The following is a 21,796-nucleotide window of genomic DNA, read 5'->3' as shown; positions in this document are numbered from 1 at the left end:
ATTCTGAAAGGTACAAGGTGACAATTCATGATTTTGATTTGCATTTTCCTAATGATTAGTGATGTTGAGCATCTTTTCATATGCCCGTTGGCCATTTATATCTTCTTTGGAAAAATGTCTATTCAGATCTTCTGTCCATTTTTAATCAAATTATTTGGGTTTTTTGGTTATTGAACTGTGTGAGTTCTTTATATATTTTGGATATTAACCCTTTATTGGATATCTGATTTGCAAATATCTTCTCCCATTCAGTAGGTGGCCTTTTCATTTTGTTGATGATCTCCTTCACTGAACACAAGTTTTTCAGTTTGATGTAGTTCCATTTGTTTACTTTTGCCTTTGTTGCCTTTGCGTTTTTGGAGTCCGGTACGAAAACATCATTGCCCAGACCAATGCCAAAGAGATTCCACCTATGTTTTCCCCTGTAAGTTTCATGGTTTCAGATCTTACATTCAAGTCTTCAGTTCATTTTGAGTTAATTTTTGCATATGGCATAGGTAGTGGTCCAATTTCATTCTTTCACATGTGGCTGTCCAGTTTTCCCAACACCATTTATTGAAGAGACTTCCTTTTCCCATTGTATATTCTTGCCTCCTTTGTCATAAATTAACTTACCATATACGCAGGAGTTTATTCCCAGGCTCTCTATTCTGTTCCACTGATCAATGTGTCTATTTTTCTTTTTGCTATGCCATACTGTTTGATTACTATAGCCCTGTTGTATAGTTTGAAATCAGGGAACATGATGCCTCCAGCTCTGTTCTTTCTTAAGACTGTTTTGGCTAGTCAAAATCTTTTGTGGTTTCACACAAATTTTAGGATTGTTTATCCTATTTCTGTGAAAAATGCCATTAGAATTTTGATACGGGTTGCACTGAATCCACAGATTTCTGTGAGCAATATGGACATTTTAATAATATTAATTCCAATCCATGAGCACAGAACACCTTTTCATTTGTGTCTTCAATTTCTTTCATCAACGTCTTACAGTTTTCAGAGGACAGGTCTTTCACTTCCTAGTTTAAATTTCCTCCTAGGTGTCTTATTCTTTTGATGTAATTATAGATGGGGCTGTTTTCTTAATTTAAGTTCTCTTTCTGATAGTTTGCTGTTAATATATAAAAATCCAACAAATTTTTATGTGTTGAGGTTTTTTTTACCCTACAACTACACTGAATTCACTTATTAGTTCTAACAGTTTTTTGGTGGAACCTTTAGAGGTTTTCTATATACAAAGTCATATCATCTACAAATAGTGACAGTTTTACTTCTTCCATAAAATTTGGATGCCTTTTATTTCTTTTTCCTGCCTAACTGCTCTGGTAGGACTTCCAATACATGTTGAATAAAAATGAGCATCCTTGTCTTACTCCTGATCTTATGTATTCCTTTAATTCTACACCTTTAAAATAGAAGGTATGGTGGTACAAAAACCAAATGGTTAAGCTTCTCATTATGTCCATGGAGAACATTTTTTAATTTTAATAGAAGCCTCATTTTTTTTTATTCTAATACAGGAAGAAGTGAACAGGTGGTTCCTTCTTCAGTTAACAACATACTGTTTGTGAAATACCTTTCTTTCATCCTAAAAGGTGAAGTTTGTGAAAAGATGGTAAAAGCTATTCTATAACCTCCTTGCTTATATCCAGCTCTCACAGCAGTCCCTAATTAGAAACTAAACTCTTTGACTCAGCTGCTTTAGAGCCAAATGCCACAGAGTTGATCCACGTGGAGGCCAATAAGATTCATTCTGCCATACAGCAATGCCCACAGTCAGAGTCTGGTTGGTGGCCTGGTTTAACCAGGACAGAGGGGTTTCAATGGTAAAACTGGGAAAACCCCCAGCAACTGAAACAAGCTGGTTACCCTACCCATAATTGTAGCCCCACTCAGCCATCTGACAAATCCAAGTAAGTGACAAAATAAATACATCTGTGTAAATTCATACACATGGATTAGAAAACAATGTATACTTAAGTTTTAAAAGAATATTTAAATGTCACTTAACAGTCAAAAGTTCACTAGTATTTGGAAAAGTTGAACTCTGCTCTCAAAATTAATAAACTTCTTGGAGAAGATTTTCTAGAAACAGGTAACCTAATATGAAATTATTTAAACGCCCATCATCAGTAGCAACATGTTATTTATGTCTAAGAAATGTTACCAAGATTTTGTATATCTAAGCAGCAGGATACAGTTTTAAAAGAGGAATCGCACAACTGAAAATGCTAGTGAATTATTCATGTTTTCATGATTTTAAACACCATGCTATGGCATCAACCAAAGAAATTGTGATTTAAAATATCTATAGCATCTCTAAATTTACAGAGGGGCAAGATGAAATAAGTTCTAGACTTTGGCCACACCCTACAATATCCATCATACCAGCTTTGAGGAAGAATAAAAAAAAGTTCTTGCTAATGACCAAAGTATTCCCTGGCAGAGGCAAAGTGCCTCAGGAGGGAGATTAATTCTTTTAAGTTCTGCAGCAATAAAGTACTTAATGTGACCATAATGGCTTGAAAAATTTAATAAAGTCTCCAATATTCTTACCACTGGGTAATCTTTCAAAGCAAGTACTGCAGAGGATAAAATGTGATGCCATGTCTACTCTGCTCTATTCGCAAAAGATATAATGAAATGATGTTTCCATGATACTGAATTTCAGAATATTTTCCTCCTTTAAACATATTTTTATTAATTTTAACATGTCACCAAGTCTGGCACCCAAACTTATCTTTCTTAATTTATTTCTGATTACTTCCCAACATAAACCTTTCATCCTGATTAATCTGGTTTCATTATTTTCAAAACTGGCCATTTATCCTTCCAAGTATATGAATTTATTCATGCCAATAAATTCTACAATTTCTCGATTCCTTAAAGACCTCCCTGTAGCCTTTATGAAGTATCCCTGGCAGCCTGGTCCAGGGATCCCGCCTGAAACTACAGGCCTTCTTGACTGGCTTTTCGACTGACTAGACCACTGATTCAACAATTCATCGTAGACTACTTTCATATGGCTATGCCACGAGTTTGTGCCCGGACAAACAACATATATAATCTATGTACTTCACTAACACCTAGCTCAAACAGTAGTCCCTCAACAAAGGAGCTAAATGATAATCATGGCAATGGAGTAAATATCCTCAATGCCTTTGGCTCAAAAACAAGCAATGGATGAATCAGAAAAGCACTGCGGGATTTTTTTTTAAACTAGAGATCCTTGGGCCCCATACTTGAAGTATATATGGGTGGGGACAGTCAGGGCATTCTTACATTTTCAAAAGCTTTCTAACTGATTCTAGGATTTTAGGAAATGTTAACCATTCTGTGGAAGGAAGCCCCAGGGTGAAAGTGTTCCCAAAGTGTCCACTACAGATCATGAGACTCTTCAGGCAGACCCACCAAGATGAAAAGGTGTGTCTCCCACCACCGTCACCCCCACCCATCCTCTGACCCCACTTTAAAACTGGCAGAAGAAATGTAAATTCATGCAACTATTTAAGAAGAAAAACCAAATTCACAGTTTTATTGTCATAATGCTATGACTTATAGATTTTAGAGTTACTTTAACAATTATTTATGTGGCCTAACAATGTAATTGTAAAAACTGTATGATTGTTTTAAGTTTTAAACAAGTTTTATGTTTAAACATATTTTTATTAAACACTTTCACTGTCTAAATTTGTTTGAAACAATCAGTATTAGCTGGAATGTTTGATTTGTAAATAGTAACATTTTGTCTGTACAGATGTTACTGTCATGCTAGAAAAAGTTGATCCAGAGTTTTTATTTTTATGAATCAAGGCTATTAAACAATTTGGCAGCCTTTTAAAAACAACAGCTTTGTTTAAATAGATTACTCTGTTTCTTTGCATAAAAATATTTTAATTCTCCATTTCTGGAAAACTTTATCCTGATAAGAAGCCAATATATAATTATTTTATGATTACAGTAACATACTTTAGAGAAAAAACTTTTAATTCATATAAATATACAAAACAGCATTTTCTTTATAAGAGAATCTATTTAACTTTTGACTTTCTGCTCTTAATATTTTCATTTTTACTTCAAGAATTAACATTAGAGGCTAATTTTTAGAAAAAAAATTAAGAAACAAAGAAATGGGAAATATTGGTAATAAGTATGGCAAAGGATCAATGAAAAAGGACAAGTATCACAAAAGAAAATTAGACAAGAGATAGTAATAGGTCATTATCAAAAGAAAACATGAAAGGCCAAGAAACATTTAAAATACCAATTTTTGCTAGAAACCAAAATAAATACTGAACTACATAATTTTTCCCCCGGGTAAATTGATAGTATTTTTGTTAAACTAGTACACTATAACCAATATGAAGACATGGACATGCTCATATACTCCCGGTCAAAGTGCAAATTTTAGAACTTTTCTAGAAGGCAATTTACAACATGTATCAAAAGCCTTAAAAATGTGCGTATCTTCAGGGGCTCCTGGGTAGCTCAGTCAGTTAAGCATCCAACTCTTGGTTTCAGCTCAGGCCATGATCTCACAGTTTCATGAGTTTGAGTCCCCTGTCGGGCTCTGCACTAACAGTGTGGAGCGTGCTTGAGATTCTCCCTTTCTCTGCCCCTCCCCTGCTCATACTCTGTCTCTCTCAAAATAAATAAATAAAAACTTTTTAAAATGTGTATATCTTCAGCCTACTAATATCATTTATGGGACTTCTTCCTAAAATATTAAACGGACACATAATCAATGATACATATTTATGTATATATGTGTTTATACATGCATATACAAATTCACTACAGCACTACTTGTGACAGCAAAACTCTGGAAGCAACCTAGGTGTCCAATAATAGGGGGTAAATTAAATAACTTAGGAGTCTTTTCAAATTATACTCATAAAGAAATTAAGACTATGAAAAATTAATTTTATGGTTGTTTCTGGAAGAGGAAGAAAAGAAAAACATCTGAATATTAATATTTAATTGTATGATGACAATTTTGTTTTAAAACAATATGAAAGTCTCTAAAGAGGTTAGAAAAGTAAATAGTAATATCTCTGGAAAATGGAACCATGGATAACTTTTATTGTCTTCTCTGGGATGTTTTCTCTATTATGTTAATTTTCTATAGTGAAGTATGTTACTTTTATACTCAGAAAAAAATCAGATATGAACATATCTAAAAACTTTTAAATTCTCCATAATGGGCAAAATTTACTAATCAGAGAAATTTACTACTCAATATGACTCCCTTGTCAATTTTTTTTTTATTTACTAAATATTTAAAAGGAAAAATTACTTGGGGCACCTGGGTGGCTCAGTCATTAAGCACCTGATTCTCGATTTCAGCTCAGGTCATGATCTCATGGTTTGTGGAATCAAGCCCCACAATGGGCTCTGTGCTGACAATGTGGAGCCTGATTAGGGTTCTGTTTCCCTTTCTCTCTGCCCCCCCAAATAAATAAATAAACATTAAAAAAATAAAATGAAATTTTAAAAAGGGAAAATTATTCAAAGGACAAGAATGAATACTTAAAACTTTTAAAATGTTTTGTTACTGTTTTTGTCAACATTCAAACCCGGAAAGAGTCTCAGAACATGTAATTCAGTCTCAGAACGTGAAAGCACCAGAACATACCGTTCCAGGGTTGGTGACGATCATGCCTTTGCATTCTTCTGCGTATTTCTGCCATTCAAGTTCTTCCCACTGAAGCATATTGGCGATCTCCTCTTCGGGAACCAGGGCTTTGCTACACCGTAATAAGTAAAGGAGAATCTGGTGCATGGACAGCACTTCCTTTCCTCCATCTAGAGTAGGAGTGGAAAGAGAGGGAAAAATAAGGCTACTTAACAGCCAATCATCAGCCGAATAAGGAAAAACAAAACAATAAGGGGAAAAAAGGACATTTATAAAAAAGTAATTTAGAATTTACATTGTTTAACCAGGTGCCAAATAATACAAAAGCCATTTGTTTCACTGATGAACAGTGCTCATAAACCATCTCATTTACTAAAATGGCAACAACAACATTATAAATGATAAAAGGCTCCATTTGTGAGGCATGAATATAAAAAAAGTGCCTACCTAAATAAATTTAAAACCACCTAGCATAAAGAGCCACAGTTTATAATATACAGAACTATGTTACGTCTTAAATATTTTATCATTCCTTCTAAGGTAACAGATGAAAGCTCTTTAGAAGTGATGTTACTGTCTTAAGGAAATTCTAAGCTTTTATGAGGTATTTATGGATGTTTCCAATAAGCTATTGTTGCATTATGGTCTAATTTTTTGGTGCTAATGTGCTGCACCTGCCGTGATGAATAGCACTAAAAAGCCTGTACTAATATCATGAAGATCATTATGGAGTTAGTACACGGAAAAAATACCAAGTACTCTGAGGCTTACAGAAGCATATATTACCAAGTACAGAGCATAAAAACAACAAAGGACATAATTAAAGTACCTTGGAAAGAGCCAATTAATCTGGTACTTGATGAACCAAAGACATTAATATAATGTGGCCATTAATTTTGTGTTCACATGCTTCTGCCGTCTCTTTGGGCTTAACTTCTTGACCAATGTATGCAACCACCCTGTACCCCTTTTCTTTGCCTAATCTCGACCCAAGGAAGGACAAGAGGTCTGAAGGTATGGAGAACAATGACCACCCTCCCCAGGTCAGGAGATATGCTAGGAACTGCAACATAGTGCCAAACACTTCATGGAGAAACAAGGGGACCAAGATGATGGGGATGGGTGGGCACAGATGAGAGTGTCCTATTTGTGCTAGAGGGATTAGTGGTACCCAAGGAATTTGGGTTACTAGAAAGAGGATAAAAGATCTTTATATAAGTTGCTGTGAGATAAGAGCCTGGACAGGATTACACATCTGAGAAAGAAGAAAGTAAAGATCAAAATTCCTTTTTGATCTGTATTTTTTTTTAAACCTCAGATGCTGTTATGGAACTGGACAGCATTGCTGCTCTAGAGCTACTATATATGTAGGCATGCATTCATTCACTAAATACTTGCTTATATGCAATAAGTATTTACCGAGCACCTATTATGCAGCAGGCACTCTTCTAGACCCTGGAGACACAATGGTGACCTAAACAGCTAAAATCCCTTATATTCCAGAGAAGGGAAAGAGACCATAAAAAACAACTACATGACAGAGCAGGTCAAGATGAACATTCTTCTGTGAAGCAGAATCAAAATGGGCAAGGCACTACGGCTGTATTTAAAATGGTGGTCAGGAAAGGAGTCTTCAAACAGGTGTCATGTGAGCAAAGACTAGAAAGAAGCAGAGGAACCCACCATGCAGCAATCTGGGAGAAGAGTGTCTCAGATAGAAAAAAACAGCAGAAGTCCTATGGAAAGCGGGACCGATGTGTTCTAGGAACTGCAAAGAGGCCACCGTGGATGGAGTGAAGTAAGGAACAGAGTACGAAAGAGGTGGCAGGGAAGTCAGATCTTGCACAGCTTTTACAGAGCACAGTAAGAGCTCTGCATTCTATTCTCACAAGGGAGCAGGGTTTTTACCACTATGTGCCAGGCACTATGAGTGGTGCCCTGTCACAGCCATGGAAAAAAACAAACAAAAACACAAGCTCCAGGTCCTCAAGACATATGTAAGCTAATAATGATTAATCACAACAGTTCCTAGAGGAATCTTTGTAGATAGCATTCTGAAAACAGAGTTCCCTTAATCAAAGATACAGAGTCTCCAAAAAAGAAAAAAGAAAGAAAGAAAAAAGAGAAAGTCCAAGAAGTGACTAAAATACAATCAACCCACCTACTGATTCAGAATACTGCTCACAGCAGCGAAATCTTTTTATGCCTCATGACAAAACATCTGCTTTAAATCCAAGAGTCACCTTTGATTAACAAACTTCCACTGTTAAGGGCATATTTCTCAGAGTCTGTCCCAAAAAAATATTTCAATCTCTCTGCATATAAGATGTCTTCCTCAATCCATGATGTTCCCCTCTTTGCTAAGGAGCCCGGCAAAGCCACAATGCCTCTCTGTCTGAGCCCCCAGTGGTCTCTACTTCCAGGGGGTCTGAGGCAAACAGACGGACAAGAGAACTTTAAAACCAGAATACGCTGATGTATGCTACATGTGTATACATACAGAACAGCAGAGAGAAAGGAACCCTAGAGAGCCCCGAGAAGAACTACCACACTGACTAGATTCACTAGGAACAAAGAAAAGAATAAAATAATATTTGGCTCATAATCTCTACATTTGGTAGTACCCCTAAAGAGAACTCTGAGCCTACAAGGATCCAACAGAAGCCCAGGATGCCATAGGAAGGTGGAGAGTGTTGTTCTGTTATAAGGATTAGAAAAAAACACTCAGATTTTATTTGGGGAGACTGGTGTATGGTGGAAGGAGCAAATACATGCAATGCCAGGTATACGGAAGAGCACTAGAACCTCCCTACTAGCAGTTTCGGAGGGCTGACTTCCTAGCCCCGCAAGGAGAAGTGAAATAGAATTTGCAGCTACGAGGATGGAACTAGAGGGTATTATCCTAAGCAAAATTAGTCAGTCAGAGAAAGACAAATATCATATGACTTCACTCATATAAGGACTTTAAGACACAGAACAGATAACACAAGGGAAGAGAAGCAAAAATAATATAAAAACAGGGAGAGGGACAAAACATAAGAGACTCTTAAATATGGAGAACAGAGGGTTACTGGAGGGGTTGTGGGAGGGGGGGATGGGCTAAATGGGTAAGGGGCATCAAGGCATCTACCCCTGAAATCACTGTTGCACTATATGCTAACTTGGATGTAAATTTAAAAATAAATAAATAAATAAACAAACAAAACAAAACAGAAATGAAATAGACTAAGTGCTATGAATTTAAAGCAAAAAGTCTAAAAAACCAAAAAGTATTGGAAGAGGGGAATACCTGAGCCTACAAACCAAGGGCAAAGCCCAATTTAGGAGAAGAATACCAGCAAGATAAAGAAAAAAGGCCACCAAATGCTCCTAAGAATGCTTTTACCTAGTTCACATACAAAGCTGCTAATGAGAAAAGAGAGCTTTAATAGCAGCATCAAAACTAGAGCCATGTAAAAACACACACATCGGTGCAAAGTCGGTGATGCTGAAGGAGAAATTGTAAATCCATGCTGAAACCTGCTAAATATTTTAAATGGCAACTAACACCTAAAAAGATAGGTATTTACCACTGTGACAAAGCAGAAACTCAGGACAGATAACCGGAGATGAAAGGTTTACCCAGGGGAGGATCTAGGCACTGCTCCAGGTCCAGTACTGGGGCGCAATCCTTGTGGAATGTAAGAAAAGGAAGATGAGACCAGAGTCCTGCCACAGCCTGCGGGGCAAGGGCTGCATCCCTCACACCCAGCCCGGTAAAAAAGTCACTCCATAAATACTTGTGGAATGATTTTCTGAAGCAGATAAATAACATGGCCACTTGCTCGCAGACTGCCATGAATTTACTAATGTTAATGAATTGGCTCTTTTGGTTTGTCTGTTTTGCTACATGTTTATGTTGGGGATTTATGGAACTATGTCACTGAGGGCTAGGAAGTAATTTTTATCTCATTGGCTGAGATAAATAGGACATGATATAAATGAGAAATGAGAGCGGGTAAGCTAAGGTTAGCAGGAATTCTGCCAGGACTGGGACTGGAGCTGTGACAACGGCTCATTATTCGGGAAGAACTGGAGTTTGTGTTTCGGGGAATGAATCTGGACAGTCATTAACGAACTGACAGACTTTATAAACTGTTTCTCAGAGACCCAATTCTCTCAGCTTATATTGCTTGATTATTTATAGGGGGGGGGGGACAATTTGTTAGGGAATCTGTGTTAAGAATATGGCTGGTTAAACAAGTATTTTTCAATGGTGTAATAGTTATTTTAAGAACTATAAAAATACCTTCCTCTTTCCTACATGGAGAATAACTGTATAACTGCATTATTATGTTTCCTGTATATTCCTGCTAACATGTCTTCACATAATCTCAACTTTTGAAAATGTGTATTAACAGGTATTTTCTAAACTCCCCCCTCAAGAAATCACTCTCCAAATAGAAAGTTATATTAAGATGCTATATCAATTGATGTTTTTATCCCACTACACTTGGCCCCCTGGGAATTTTGAGACAGTCTCCCCCTCTGGCTCTCTCTCAGCCATGCCTTGAAAACTGCTTCTCCAGAATGGGGCAATTTCCAGAAATCAATTTGCAAGGTAATAAACAGATTTGCAAAACGGATTCAGGAATTCCGAGGGTTTACTACAGTGATGATGTAAGCAATGACCAGGTTTCCCAGAAGTACAGCTTCCTGTCTTGAGTTATACCCTGCCTTGGCCCCAGGTAGAGCAAGAATAAAACCTTTAATTCAAGAAGAGCTCTTATCAATAGTCTGGCTACCAAGGTAGAGGTAGGGATTGGAAAGAAACAAAAACTTGAGAAAATCCTTAAAATCTCAATAAACTAGTTGCTCTGTGATTTGACTCCTGGTAAACTGGCCTGCATTAAATAATCCTTGGTTTAAACTATAAGCTTAATTTTGGATAAATCTGTATGGAGCAAATGAAACTGCTGTCTTCAAAACTGTGTAAACTGGGGAACTAAAGAAAAATTATGATGACTGATACACTGTCAATTAGATATAATAAATTGATATAAATGAAAAGTAAATGAGAATGAGAGGATCATGAAATACCTGAAATATATGAAAGCTGCTCTTTCTCATAAGAGTTCAAGTAAGATGCAGATAATCACCATGAGATTACATTTTGCCTGTCAGATGGACAAACTATAAAAGACATAATATCCAATGTGGACAGATACATAGAAAAAGGATACTGTTAAAAATGTTGGTTAGAACTACCTATTATGTCCTTTCTAGAGAACATGTGGGCAACATCTTTCTAGATTTAAAATGTGCATACTGTCTTAACAAATAATTTCACTTCTAGAACTCTAGCTCATAGAAGATATACAAGACTATTGTCGAAGTATTTATATGTACTGGAGAAAAGAACAGAGATCTCTAAAATATTCGTCACTAGAGGAACTGTCCAAAAAATTAATGTCCATTCATACTACAGAATGCTATGAAGGTGTTAAAGAATAAGGCAATGTATTTTTATAGCGGATGTCTGAAATAGTCAAGTAAAAAAAGGCAAGCTGTATAACATATTTAGTGTTATCCCACTTGAAGAAGAAAAGCATAATTTTCCCTATATGGATTAAAACGAATACAAACCAAACCATTTATAGCACCTACTCATTTTCACCCTTCTAGAAGGGGATGTTTACTTTTTTGCTTTACACACTTTTGTATTATTTGTGTACATACACACACACACACACACACACACACACACACAGTTGAGCCAATAAAGGGTAAAGGTAACACTTCAATTCTGTGAAGAAAGAATGATCTTTCCAATAAATGGTACAGGATCAACTGGATGTCCATATTTAAAAAAAGGAATCTTGATTCTTATACCAATTAGAGAAACAAATTTTGAGACATATTAAAGATCTAATTTCTAGAAAATACAGGAGAGTATCTTGATGACCTTAAGATAGGCAAAGATTTCATACACAAGATACAAAAAACTCTAAGCATAAAAGGAAAATTGGGTATAGACTATGTTAAAATTAAGAATTTATGTTCATCAAAAATCACCATTAAGATAATGAAAAAGCAATCAACAGAGAAGGTATTAGCAATCTATACATCTCACAGAAGTCTCATCTATAATCCATATACTATATACCTACAAATAAATGAGAAAAAGGCAGACATCACTGAGTAGAAAAATAAGCTAAAGACTTAAACAGACACTTCAAAAGACAATATCCAAATAGTTAATATATGAAATGATGCTCCATTTCATAAGTCATTAGGGAAATGAAAATTAAAACAATACTGTGATACCTCTGAACACTCAACAAAATAGCTAACTTGAAAAAGAAAGAAAAATGCCAGGTGTTGGTGAGAATGCAGAATAACTTGAAAGGTCATATAACACTATGGGTGGGGATGGAAAATGAAACAACCATTTTGGGAAACTGTTAGAAATTATCTACAAAGCTTAATATAAACACAACCAAAATTTCTACTCCACTCCTAGGTATATATCCACAATGAGAAAGCACAAATACACACTCACCAAAAGGCATGTACAAGTATAACGATGAACATATGTATGGTATCTGAAAGAGCCAAAAACTGACAAAACCCAAGTGCCCATTAATCACAGATAGGTTGAATACATCTTAGTCATACCATATAATACTATGCAGTAATGAGAATAACCAACTACAGTTAAGTATACCAGGTGTCTCAAAAACTCTTAATGCAAAATAAGACAAAAATAAAAAGGAACACACAATTATAGCTTTTATCATTAAAAAACAAGCAAAGCTAACATGGTGATTTTAAGTCAGAACAGAGGCTACCCTTGAGGAGCAGGGAGGTGACTGCAAAGGGGATCTTGGATGCTGATAATCTTGATCTGGGTGCTGAGTACACAGTCATATTCACTGTGCAAATTCACTGAAGTCTTATATTTATGATATGGGCATTTTTCAGTGTTTGTGTTATACTTCAACGGTTTACTTTTTAAAAATGAGAGACAATACAAGGGGCACCTGGGTGGCTCAGTTAGTTAAGCATCCGACTTTGGCTCAGGTCATGATCTCACAGTTTATAGGTTTGAGCCCTGTGTCAGGCTCTGTGGTGACAGCTCAGAGCCTGGAGCCTGCTTCAGATTCTGTGTCCCCCGCCCCGCCCCGCCTCTGCTCCTCCCCTGCTCACACTCTGTCACTCTCTCTCTCAAAAATAAACATTAAAAATTTTATTTTTAAAAATGAGAGACAATACCAGAGAACATTTGAAAGTACATTCACTCTTATTAGTAACAAAATACAGGAATAATTAACTAAGGCACTACTGTGATCAATTAAAGTCAGTAAACAAAGATTTATTGAGTCCCTGCTATGTGCCAAGTAGTATGTTAGCACTGATACAAGACAGACACTGTTTACTCCTTAGCCTCATGAAGTTACAGGAAGGAAGGAAGAAGTGAAGAAAAAAGGAGGGAGGGTCCAAAATGTGAAGATGACTAATAATGCATTTTTCATGGCAGCATAAACTGATGCTATTCTTTAGAGAAGAAATTTGGTACTATATACCCCATTCTTTAAAAGTATCCATCTACTCAATGAATTAGTGAAAACTGGGATGCAAATCATACATTAGTATGATGACAACTATGTAGAAACAGCCTCTGCACAAACAACAATAAAAATATATATTAAAATGTTTTTTATTCACCATTTTCTAAAAGATTTTAATGAAATCGTATTGTGGAAAACAAATCAATCATAATTTGCCACCCAATACCAAAATGCATTTTATATGTTAAATATTTTTCTGTATATTTCAGGGCTTTTTAATATATATATTTCCAAAAGGAAGTCCAAGGAAAAGTAAATCCTGCTTAAAAATAAATCAATAGGGGGGCGCCTGGGTGGCGCAGTCGGTTAAGCGTCCGACTTCAGCCAGGTCACGATCTCGCGGTCCGTGAGTTCGAGCCCCGCGTCGGGCTCTGGGCTGATGGCTCGGAGCCTGGAGCCTGTTTCCGATTCTGTGTCTCCCTCTCTCTCTGCCCCTTCCCCGTTCATGCTCTGTCTCTCTCTGTCCCAAAAATAAATAAACGTTGAAAAAAAAAAAATAAATAAAAATAAAAATAAATCAATAGACCTTTTTCTTTATGACAAACTAAATGTTATCCCTACATAGTTATAGGAAACATTTTGTAAGAGTTCAAATCCCACAAAGTAAATATCTGACATAAGATTTTTCTTTAAGATGATTTTAAAACTGTCCACTTTCTCTTAGAATTTGTTTGGTTATAAAGTGCCTAGAGGCAGACAGATAGAGAAAGGAAAGGCTTTCAACAAGCTCACTGTAACACCATTTTCTAATAAGTTCGTTGCTAAAGTTCCATTATAAAATCAGAGATACGTTCACATGAAAAGAAAAAAGGACTTCTCAATAAAATAAAACCAGCTGTACAAAGGAGAAAAGCTTTTGAATGCATTTTCCAAATGAAACTTTCCAATAAAATAAGCACTAACAATAATACCAAAAATATAAGTAACGCTACTCTAAAATAAAAATAAGCCATTGTGACTGAGTGTCTCAACTAAGGGAAGAGTATCAAGGACAAAATCTTGAGGAAAATCTAAACTAGAATGAGTAGACAAGAAACAAAAGCCATAAAAGACAAATCAGAGAGCTAGGAGGAAAGCAAAAAGAGCTCAGCACACAGAAGAGAGGGTCAAGAGCCCAGGTACCACATCAGGGAAGAGACTGAAACTGATGTGGTTTTTGGGAGGACAGCTTTGGCATCAGCAGCTGCAAGGGGGTGGGGACAGAGTTAGAGGGGGTAGGGCACCCACGCAAAGCCAGGCTGTGAATGGACCAAGGTCTGACAGGCTCATATGAGGGTTCTGAGGCATGGGGAGGCGAGGTCTCCAGCACCCAGGAGGACAAGAGGCATGAGAAGGAGAGCATGAACACAGGGCTGACCTCCTGAAATTGCTGATATGCAGATGTGGGCAGAAAGTTTACACTCTGAAAAGCTCCCCACATGAAATTGTAGACCTAATTGTTTACAGCAGCTAATTGTTTTTCTCCAGTATCACTGAGTGGCCCATATACAGAACAAGAAAAGGCAAATGGCCAAACTGATATTTCTTTTTTTTTTTTAATTTTTTTTTTTTAACGTTTTATTTATTTTTGAGACAGAGAGAGAGACAGAGCATGAACGGGGGAGGGGCAGAGAGAGAGGGAGACACAGAATCGGAAGCAGGCTGCAGGCTCTGAGCCATCAGCCCAGAGCCTGACGCGGGGCTCGAACTCACGGACCGCGAGATCGTGACCTGAGCTGAAGTCGGCTGCTTAACCAACTGAGCCATCCAGGCGCCCCCAAACTGATATTTCAATGGAGGTTGGTGGCTAGCACAAGGGGCTGAGGTCAGTAGAGCTGAGAGATAGACGTCAGAGCACAAGACTGAAGAGAGAAGGCAAAGAAAGGTGGCTCCACACAGGGAGAAAAGGGAAGACAGATTCAGGTAGAAGCAAACAGACTAGGGCATAAGAGGCTGGAGGAATAGAAAGATGTCACCAGAAAGTGTGACGCCAGAAGGAGATTCTAGGGATGAATTCATTTAGGTAAAGATTTTGCAAACAAAAACACATCCAAAGATTTCATTGAAAACCTTGCCATTTTTAAAAATGCTAAATAGAATACCATATCGCATAGCTAGACTCTTGAAAAAAAAATGTAAAACTTAAAATACTGCTTTAAAAAAATTAAAGGGTCTCCTGGGTGGCTCTGTTGGTTGAGTGTCTGACTCTTGATCTTGGCTCAGGTCATGATCCCAGGATCTTGGGATCAAGCCCCATATCAGGCTCCACACTGGGCATGGAGCCTGCCTGGGATTCTCTCCCCAACCCTGCCACCCCTCCTCTGCCCCTCTCCCCACTCGTATTTTGTCTAAAATAAAAAAATAAATAAATGAAAATTAAAAAGTAGTACATTTACTTAGTGAGAAAATAACTTATTTTTTCACTATAAAATGCATAAAAGCATGTGTCAAAAAAAATAGGAAAAAAACCACCTATAATACAGTATATTAATATACCTATTATTGCAGTAATTTTTGCCTTAGTTATAATCATAGTGCATATAAAATTTTATACCAATTGTTTTCCAACTAACTATATGCATTTTTTAGAGTCATAGTTTTCCCATATTAATTTTAATACTTGCATGATACTTTATCTAGATCTTCAAAATTTATAAATCGCTTGTCCACTGCTCATCTAATTTGGGGCTATCATATATTATACAGGGGTACAAATCAGAATGTGTAATTTTACATTTCATTCCTGACCTAAGAAGTAGATAATTAACAGTATCTGAGATGGGAAGTTGTCCATAAAGATTGAAAGGAGAACGGCAGGCTTATTTTCAGATGCACTATCACACTGGGTCACTGACAAGCCAAAAGATTTACCTGGAAGAAACCTCACAAACCGTGGCATGAAATGAAATCTTGGGCAGCAGGGAGGACTGTCTTCAAACAAAGGGCCTAAAGCAGACAAGTGAAAAGGAAAGAAAAAATAAATAAAACAGCCTTAGAAAACAAACGCTGCGACTTAATTCCTAAGATTTATGACAACCACAACAAAACACCACCAGAGAAGTAGGGACATAAAAAACACCACCCCTTCTTCTCCCCAATGGCTCAATCAATCATGTGGTAACTGCCACAAACACCCAATGAAGACTGCAGTGAGGGGAGTCCCCAAAGTCAGAGGAGAATAAAGGCCCCAAGGATATACCTAGTATATGACATGTACAGGAAAACTATTTTTAGAAATCCAAAAATATAAAGACTTGTTATAACTGAACTACTGCATGATATAATATGCTTATATTTTAATTCTGTTCTACTTTAATCAATACAACTGGGGGGAAAAGAGAGAAATGCCATTAAAAACTTGGTTTAGGGGCGCCTGGGTGGCGCAGTCGGTTAAGCGTCCGACTTCAGCCAGGTCACGATCTCGCGGTCCGTGAGTTCGAGCCCCGCATCAGGCTCTGGGCTGATGGCTCGGAGCCTGGAGCCTGTTTCCGATTCTGTGTCTCCCTCTCTCTCTGCCCCTCCCCCGTTCATGCTCTGTCTCTCTCTGTCCCAAAAATAAATAAAAACGTTGAAAAAAAAAAATTAAAAAAAAAAAAACAAAAAAAACAAAAAAAAAACTTGGTTTGAAAAGCCATCCATCGGGGCGCCTGGGTGGCGCAGTCGGTTAAGCGTCCGACTTCAGCCAGGTCACGATCTCGCGGTCCGTGAGTTCGAGCCCCGCGTCGGGCTCTGGGCTGATGGCTCAGAGCCTGGAGCCTGTTTCTGATTCTGTGTCTCCCTCTCTCTGCCCCTCCCCCGTTCATGCTCTGTCTCTCTCTGTCCCAAAAAAAATAAATAAAACGTGGAAAAAAAAAAAAATTTAAAAAAAAAGAAAAGCCATCCATCAATACACTGTTTTAAAATTAGGTAAGTCAATGACTGATGGAATACAGATACTTCCAAAGGAATGAACAATTATCTAAGAACTAAATTTTGGGGGTGCCTGGGTGGCTCAGTCAGTTAAGCAATCATGAGCTCACAGTTCGTGAGTTCGAGCCCCACGTCCAACTCTGTGCTGACAGCTCAGAGCCTGGAGCCTGCTTCAGATTCTGTGTTTCCCCCTCTCTCTGTCCCTCCCTCATTCACACTCTGTCTCCCAAAAATTAATGTTAAAAAAAAAAAAATTTAAAAAGAACTAATTTGAAACTGATACAGCTCAAAGCGTATGTGTGTGTTTTGAAAGCTAACCAAAATTCTGTTTTAGAAAACTGTCATCTTAGAAGAAGTTTATTACAGTAAAGGTCAATAAATTTAAAATATTAACTAATGAGATTTTCCCTAGTGTACATAAATCAAGGTAGTTACTCATAGTAACTGGTATCATCTTCTGAGGTATCATCAGATAATGGATAATGGTAATTTTAGCTAATGAACATTGTCAAACTGTATTAAAATAAGAACTTATTCACATCAAATGATAACAACTGTTCTTATGAATAATATACTTTTCCCTGGGTATTTCAAAAATAAGGGAAATTTCAACTGTTTCCCCACTTTCATAAGTTTTTACACATATTACAATATTCTTTTATATGCACTATACTTTTCTTTATATCCTATTATTTACCTTTAAGATTCCAGTCATACAATTCCAAAATATCTCTGAACAGGAATAACGAAAAGAGCTCAAGTCCTTTCACACAAAAATTCTGAAAAATAAACCAAAATCAAATTACTATACTACAGCAAATATATATCAACGAAAGATTCAACTTGTCCTAGTCAAGTGTCTTAAAAAATGTGTATTAAAACTATACTAAAATCATGTAATTTCCTAAAAATATGGCCACTGTCCTACAAGAGCTAATTGGCTGGCTATATAAAGTAGGCAATAATGCCATTAGAATTCCTACAAAAATATGAACTCAGCCCTTCCAAACATACAAATAAAATGATGTGAAATTTAAAAATTAAAACCTTGTATTTTCCTAATCCACTTATAAATCTCAGAATTAGAATCTCCTAGGGACTTTTTGTTAATTCAAACTACACACACACACATACTGACAGGCTCTAATAGGTTTGTCCCCCAACCCTACCCCTGCTCACCCTTACCCTTCAAACACCCAGAATCACTATTACAGAGTTACCATAAAAAGAGGCCTTTTGTGCCCAAAAAAGTTCAAACTCTTAATGAAGGCAAATAAAGGGCTAAGAAAAACTACAAAACCTAGTACCAAAATTTCTCCCATCAACAAGCTTAACAGACGATATATTTACAAGTGAGACTTGTCTCCTAATTCTTCCCACTTGTCTTGCTCAGGGTTCACAAACCACCCTATGTGAGATCACGCCAGAAGTCATCAACCTTTACAACAGCAAATGAAGGCTTATGACCTTAAAAATCAAAAGGAAGCAAAAAAGCCCTTTTAAGCTGGAGAATGAAGGGGTGGCCCCTTCTCTTTACTTTTTTTGAAAGACAGGTAGAATTCCCAGGACTCGCTCAGAATGAAGCAGGTACAAGCTAAGCATGTGTGTCGTGCTCGTCAATCCCCCTCAGTGCTCCACTGCCCGTGACAAAGCCGCACTGTTAAACAAGGTTCGCAAGAAGAGCTGGGGGCTCAGGAAATCGACCCCGACTCAACAAATGTTAAGTGCACAAGCTTGTTTGCTGTCTAGTTGCTATTTCTTAGTGTGATTTGTTGACACCACTAAATTCAAGATCAGGCAATGAATCATTCTGAGATTCGCATTAATCTTGCTTTGGAATTTTAAACCTCTTGCATATATTTAGATAAATCAGCTGCTGAGCATCCGCAATGAAAAACAATTAGGAAAAATATGTAAATATATGGGAAGAAAAATGAATCAAGCACTGATCTTGTCACTGGAGATAATGAATAAGATTATTCCAACAGCTATCAGATTCGGTTTCACTGTTCTAATTTCCTCTCCGATAACGACCAATAACCAAAATCTGTCCCCTTTTCCGAAACAAACTGGAAACAGATGTAAAGTTACCATCAGTAAATGCAACATGAGGAGAAAGAAGTTCCAAAATAGGTCAGTAGAAGTTGAAAAAGGACCCAAATTTTAACCTTGCTCCTAGAGCTACATCTCACTGCCCTTTCAACAGTGAACTCCACACTTTAAGGGCATTCCTATGGCAGATAGCCAGAGCTGACCAAGTTCAATGCTTTAAACAAATGAGTGTGAAATAAACAAAAGAGCAAACTATATGAAGCTATTAAATAACCTTTTCTCTTACCTCAGGCATCATCTCCTCAATGAAATGAATTGTGTAGTCTATGTTGAATCTAATTACTTTACACAGTGGAATCTGCAATAAGAAAAATGATAGGTTCAGTTCTTCCTTCACAGTACACATGCACTTGCTATCTGACCCAGAAGGCCATGAACCAAATGAGAAAGTTTAACCTTAACCTAAGCTGCTAACAGTACCATACACAGAGCTTTGACCACAACTGCTGGATTTTAATGGCAAGAACCCAGATAGCCTGGTCTCTATAGGAAGCCTGCATAATGTTGGTGCTTAATTAACTATCATGTTATTATATTAGCAGCAGCATAAATATAAGAACCCATTTAAACCAAATATATTGCCTCTAAAGTATTAATAAAACCACAATTAAATATTTCTGTTACTCAGGTTTTTAAAATCCTTCAGAAGCTTTAGCTCTTCAGGTACATCAGGGACAGCTGGATGACAACCCATTGGTTATAGATTCCTGTCACCAAAGTGCATATAACTCACTTTGCCCATGTGGCTCTGGAGCAAAAGCATACACAGTAATAAAAATAATAATAGCTAACAGTTATTGAGCCAGGCACTGTTGTACTACTTCACATACACCTATAAGATAGGCACAACTATTATCCCCACTGTACAGTGGAGGAAACTAAGGCAGGGTCATCAGCTACCTTGTCTAAGGCAAATGGGAGTTGGTAAATAAGAAAATTTTGCTCTAGACCACAGCTCTAAGGCACCAGAGAATACACCTTTCATTAGGTGTTCTAATACTCAGGGTCTGTGTGAAAATGAAGGAAGGCTCAGGTGAAATAAAACCACATCTATTTTGTTTGGTCATCAGACACTAGCCAAGGGCCTACATATAATAGGTTTTCCATAAGTATATTTTTCAATGAAGGAAGGAATGAGAGGGAAAGTGTGAGGCCACTGTAGTGTGTTAGCTGACTAGCTGCGGAAAATAATAGACTCAGAAGCCTAGAGATGTGTTAAGTAGGCTTTTCTGGCCATTCAATCTGTCCATAGATGATTTTATATAGATGCAATCTTTTTAGAAACCATAGCAACCAGAAACAAACTTTAATTCTACAACCAAAAAGAATGATAAGAAAAACAAAAATAGTCTTATAATGCCATCTGCTGGAAATGTGTTTCTCAGAAAAGAAGTTTAGTTCTTTGGTGCTTTTTCATTTTTTTTTAAGGATAGTGGCTAATTTGAGTGAAATTTATAGTTAACTCTAATAAAAAATCCAACTAACGTGATATACTAAGGCCACTATTATTTTTAAGCTCTTTATTCCTATAGCATATAAAAATATTTGAGTTACAAATGTGTGTATTACTCATATTTTTTAAATATTTATTTCTGAGAGAGAGAGAGAGAGAGAGAGAGAGAGAGAGAGAGAGAGGGCACGCGAGTGCGAGTTGGAGAAGGGGCAGAAATAGGGAGACACAGAATCGGAAACAGGCTCCAGGCTCTGAGCTGTCAGCACAGAGCTCAACGCAGGGCTCAAACTTACGAACTGTGAGATCATGACTGCATCGAAGTCAGACACTTAACCAAATGAGCCACCCAGGTGCCCCTATTCATATTTTTAAATATCTATTCTTTGCTAACAACTATGCTAGGTTCGGAGTTACTCTAAAATAAGCCACAGCCTTTTTTATTTTTTTTTTTATTTTTTTAATTTTTTTTTCTCAACGTTTATTTATTTTTGGGACAGAGAGAGACAGAGCATGAACGGGGGAGGGGCAGAGAGAGAGGGAGACACAGAATCGGAAACAGGCTCCAGGCTCTGAGCCATCAGCCCAGAGCCTGACGCGGGGCTCGAACTCACGGACCACGAGATCGTGACCTGGCTGAAGTCGGATGCTTAACCGACTGCGCCACCCAGGCGCCCCCACAGCCTTTTTTAAAAGGCAAGAATCTAAAGAGGCAAACAGGCATGTAAACAAGTACAAATAGAATGTATACAATGTAATGTGTAAGTGCACCTGAAAACAAATAAGCAAACAAAAAAAGTATAAAGTACAAAAGAACCAAAGAGGAGGTAACATCTGAGTTGAGTCTGCAAAGATGGGGAGAAATTTTCTAGGTCATCCAGAAAAATTAAGTTGGGAAAGAACAGGTGTTTAGTTTTTAGCAAGAAAGAGAAAAGGGAGCTGGGGAAGACTAAGTCTTTAAGCGGTTCAGGCGTGAAATACATGGAGAGAGAGAAGCAAGGAGATTTTAGACAGGAAAAGTATAAACTGTGTGCTACAGACTGTATAAACCATGTTACCAATTCAAGACTTATCCTTATGGCAACGAGAGGTTACCCAAGTACT

The 21,796-nt window shown here is 37.2% G+C and overlaps 1 protein-coding gene across 7 annotated transcripts in view; it reads right to left on the bottom strand.

Annotated features, from left to right (window-relative positions):
* DROSHA (drosha ribonuclease III) overlaps positions 1–21,796 on the bottom strand; it is a 127,384-nt gene that overhangs the window by 67,951 nt on the left and 37,637 nt on the right. For all 7 annotated transcript variants that reach the window (XM_030331958.2, XM_030331948.1, XM_030331983.1 and 4 more), the window contains 4 exons: positions 19,469–19,540; positions 17,828–17,909; positions 16,093–16,167; positions 5,633–5,802 (listed from right to left, as the gene is read on the bottom strand). In XM_030331958.2, the coding sequence (XP_030187818.1) occupies positions 5,633–5,802; positions 16,093–16,167; positions 17,828–17,909; positions 19,469–19,540 (399 nt within the window). The remainder of the gene's footprint in view (positions 1–5,632; positions 5,803–16,092; positions 16,168–17,827; positions 17,910–19,468; positions 19,541–21,796) is intronic.

Source organism: Lynx canadensis, chromosome A1, assembly GCF_007474595.2.
Source record: "Lynx canadensis isolate LIC74 chromosome A1, mLynCan4.pri.v2, whole genome shotgun sequence".
NCBI classification, from domain to species: domain Eukaryota; kingdom Metazoa; phylum Chordata; class Mammalia; order Carnivora; family Felidae; genus Lynx; species Lynx canadensis.
The sequence above is the reverse complement of the archived record's forward strand: the minus strand, read 5'-3'. Positions and strand labels throughout refer to the sequence as shown.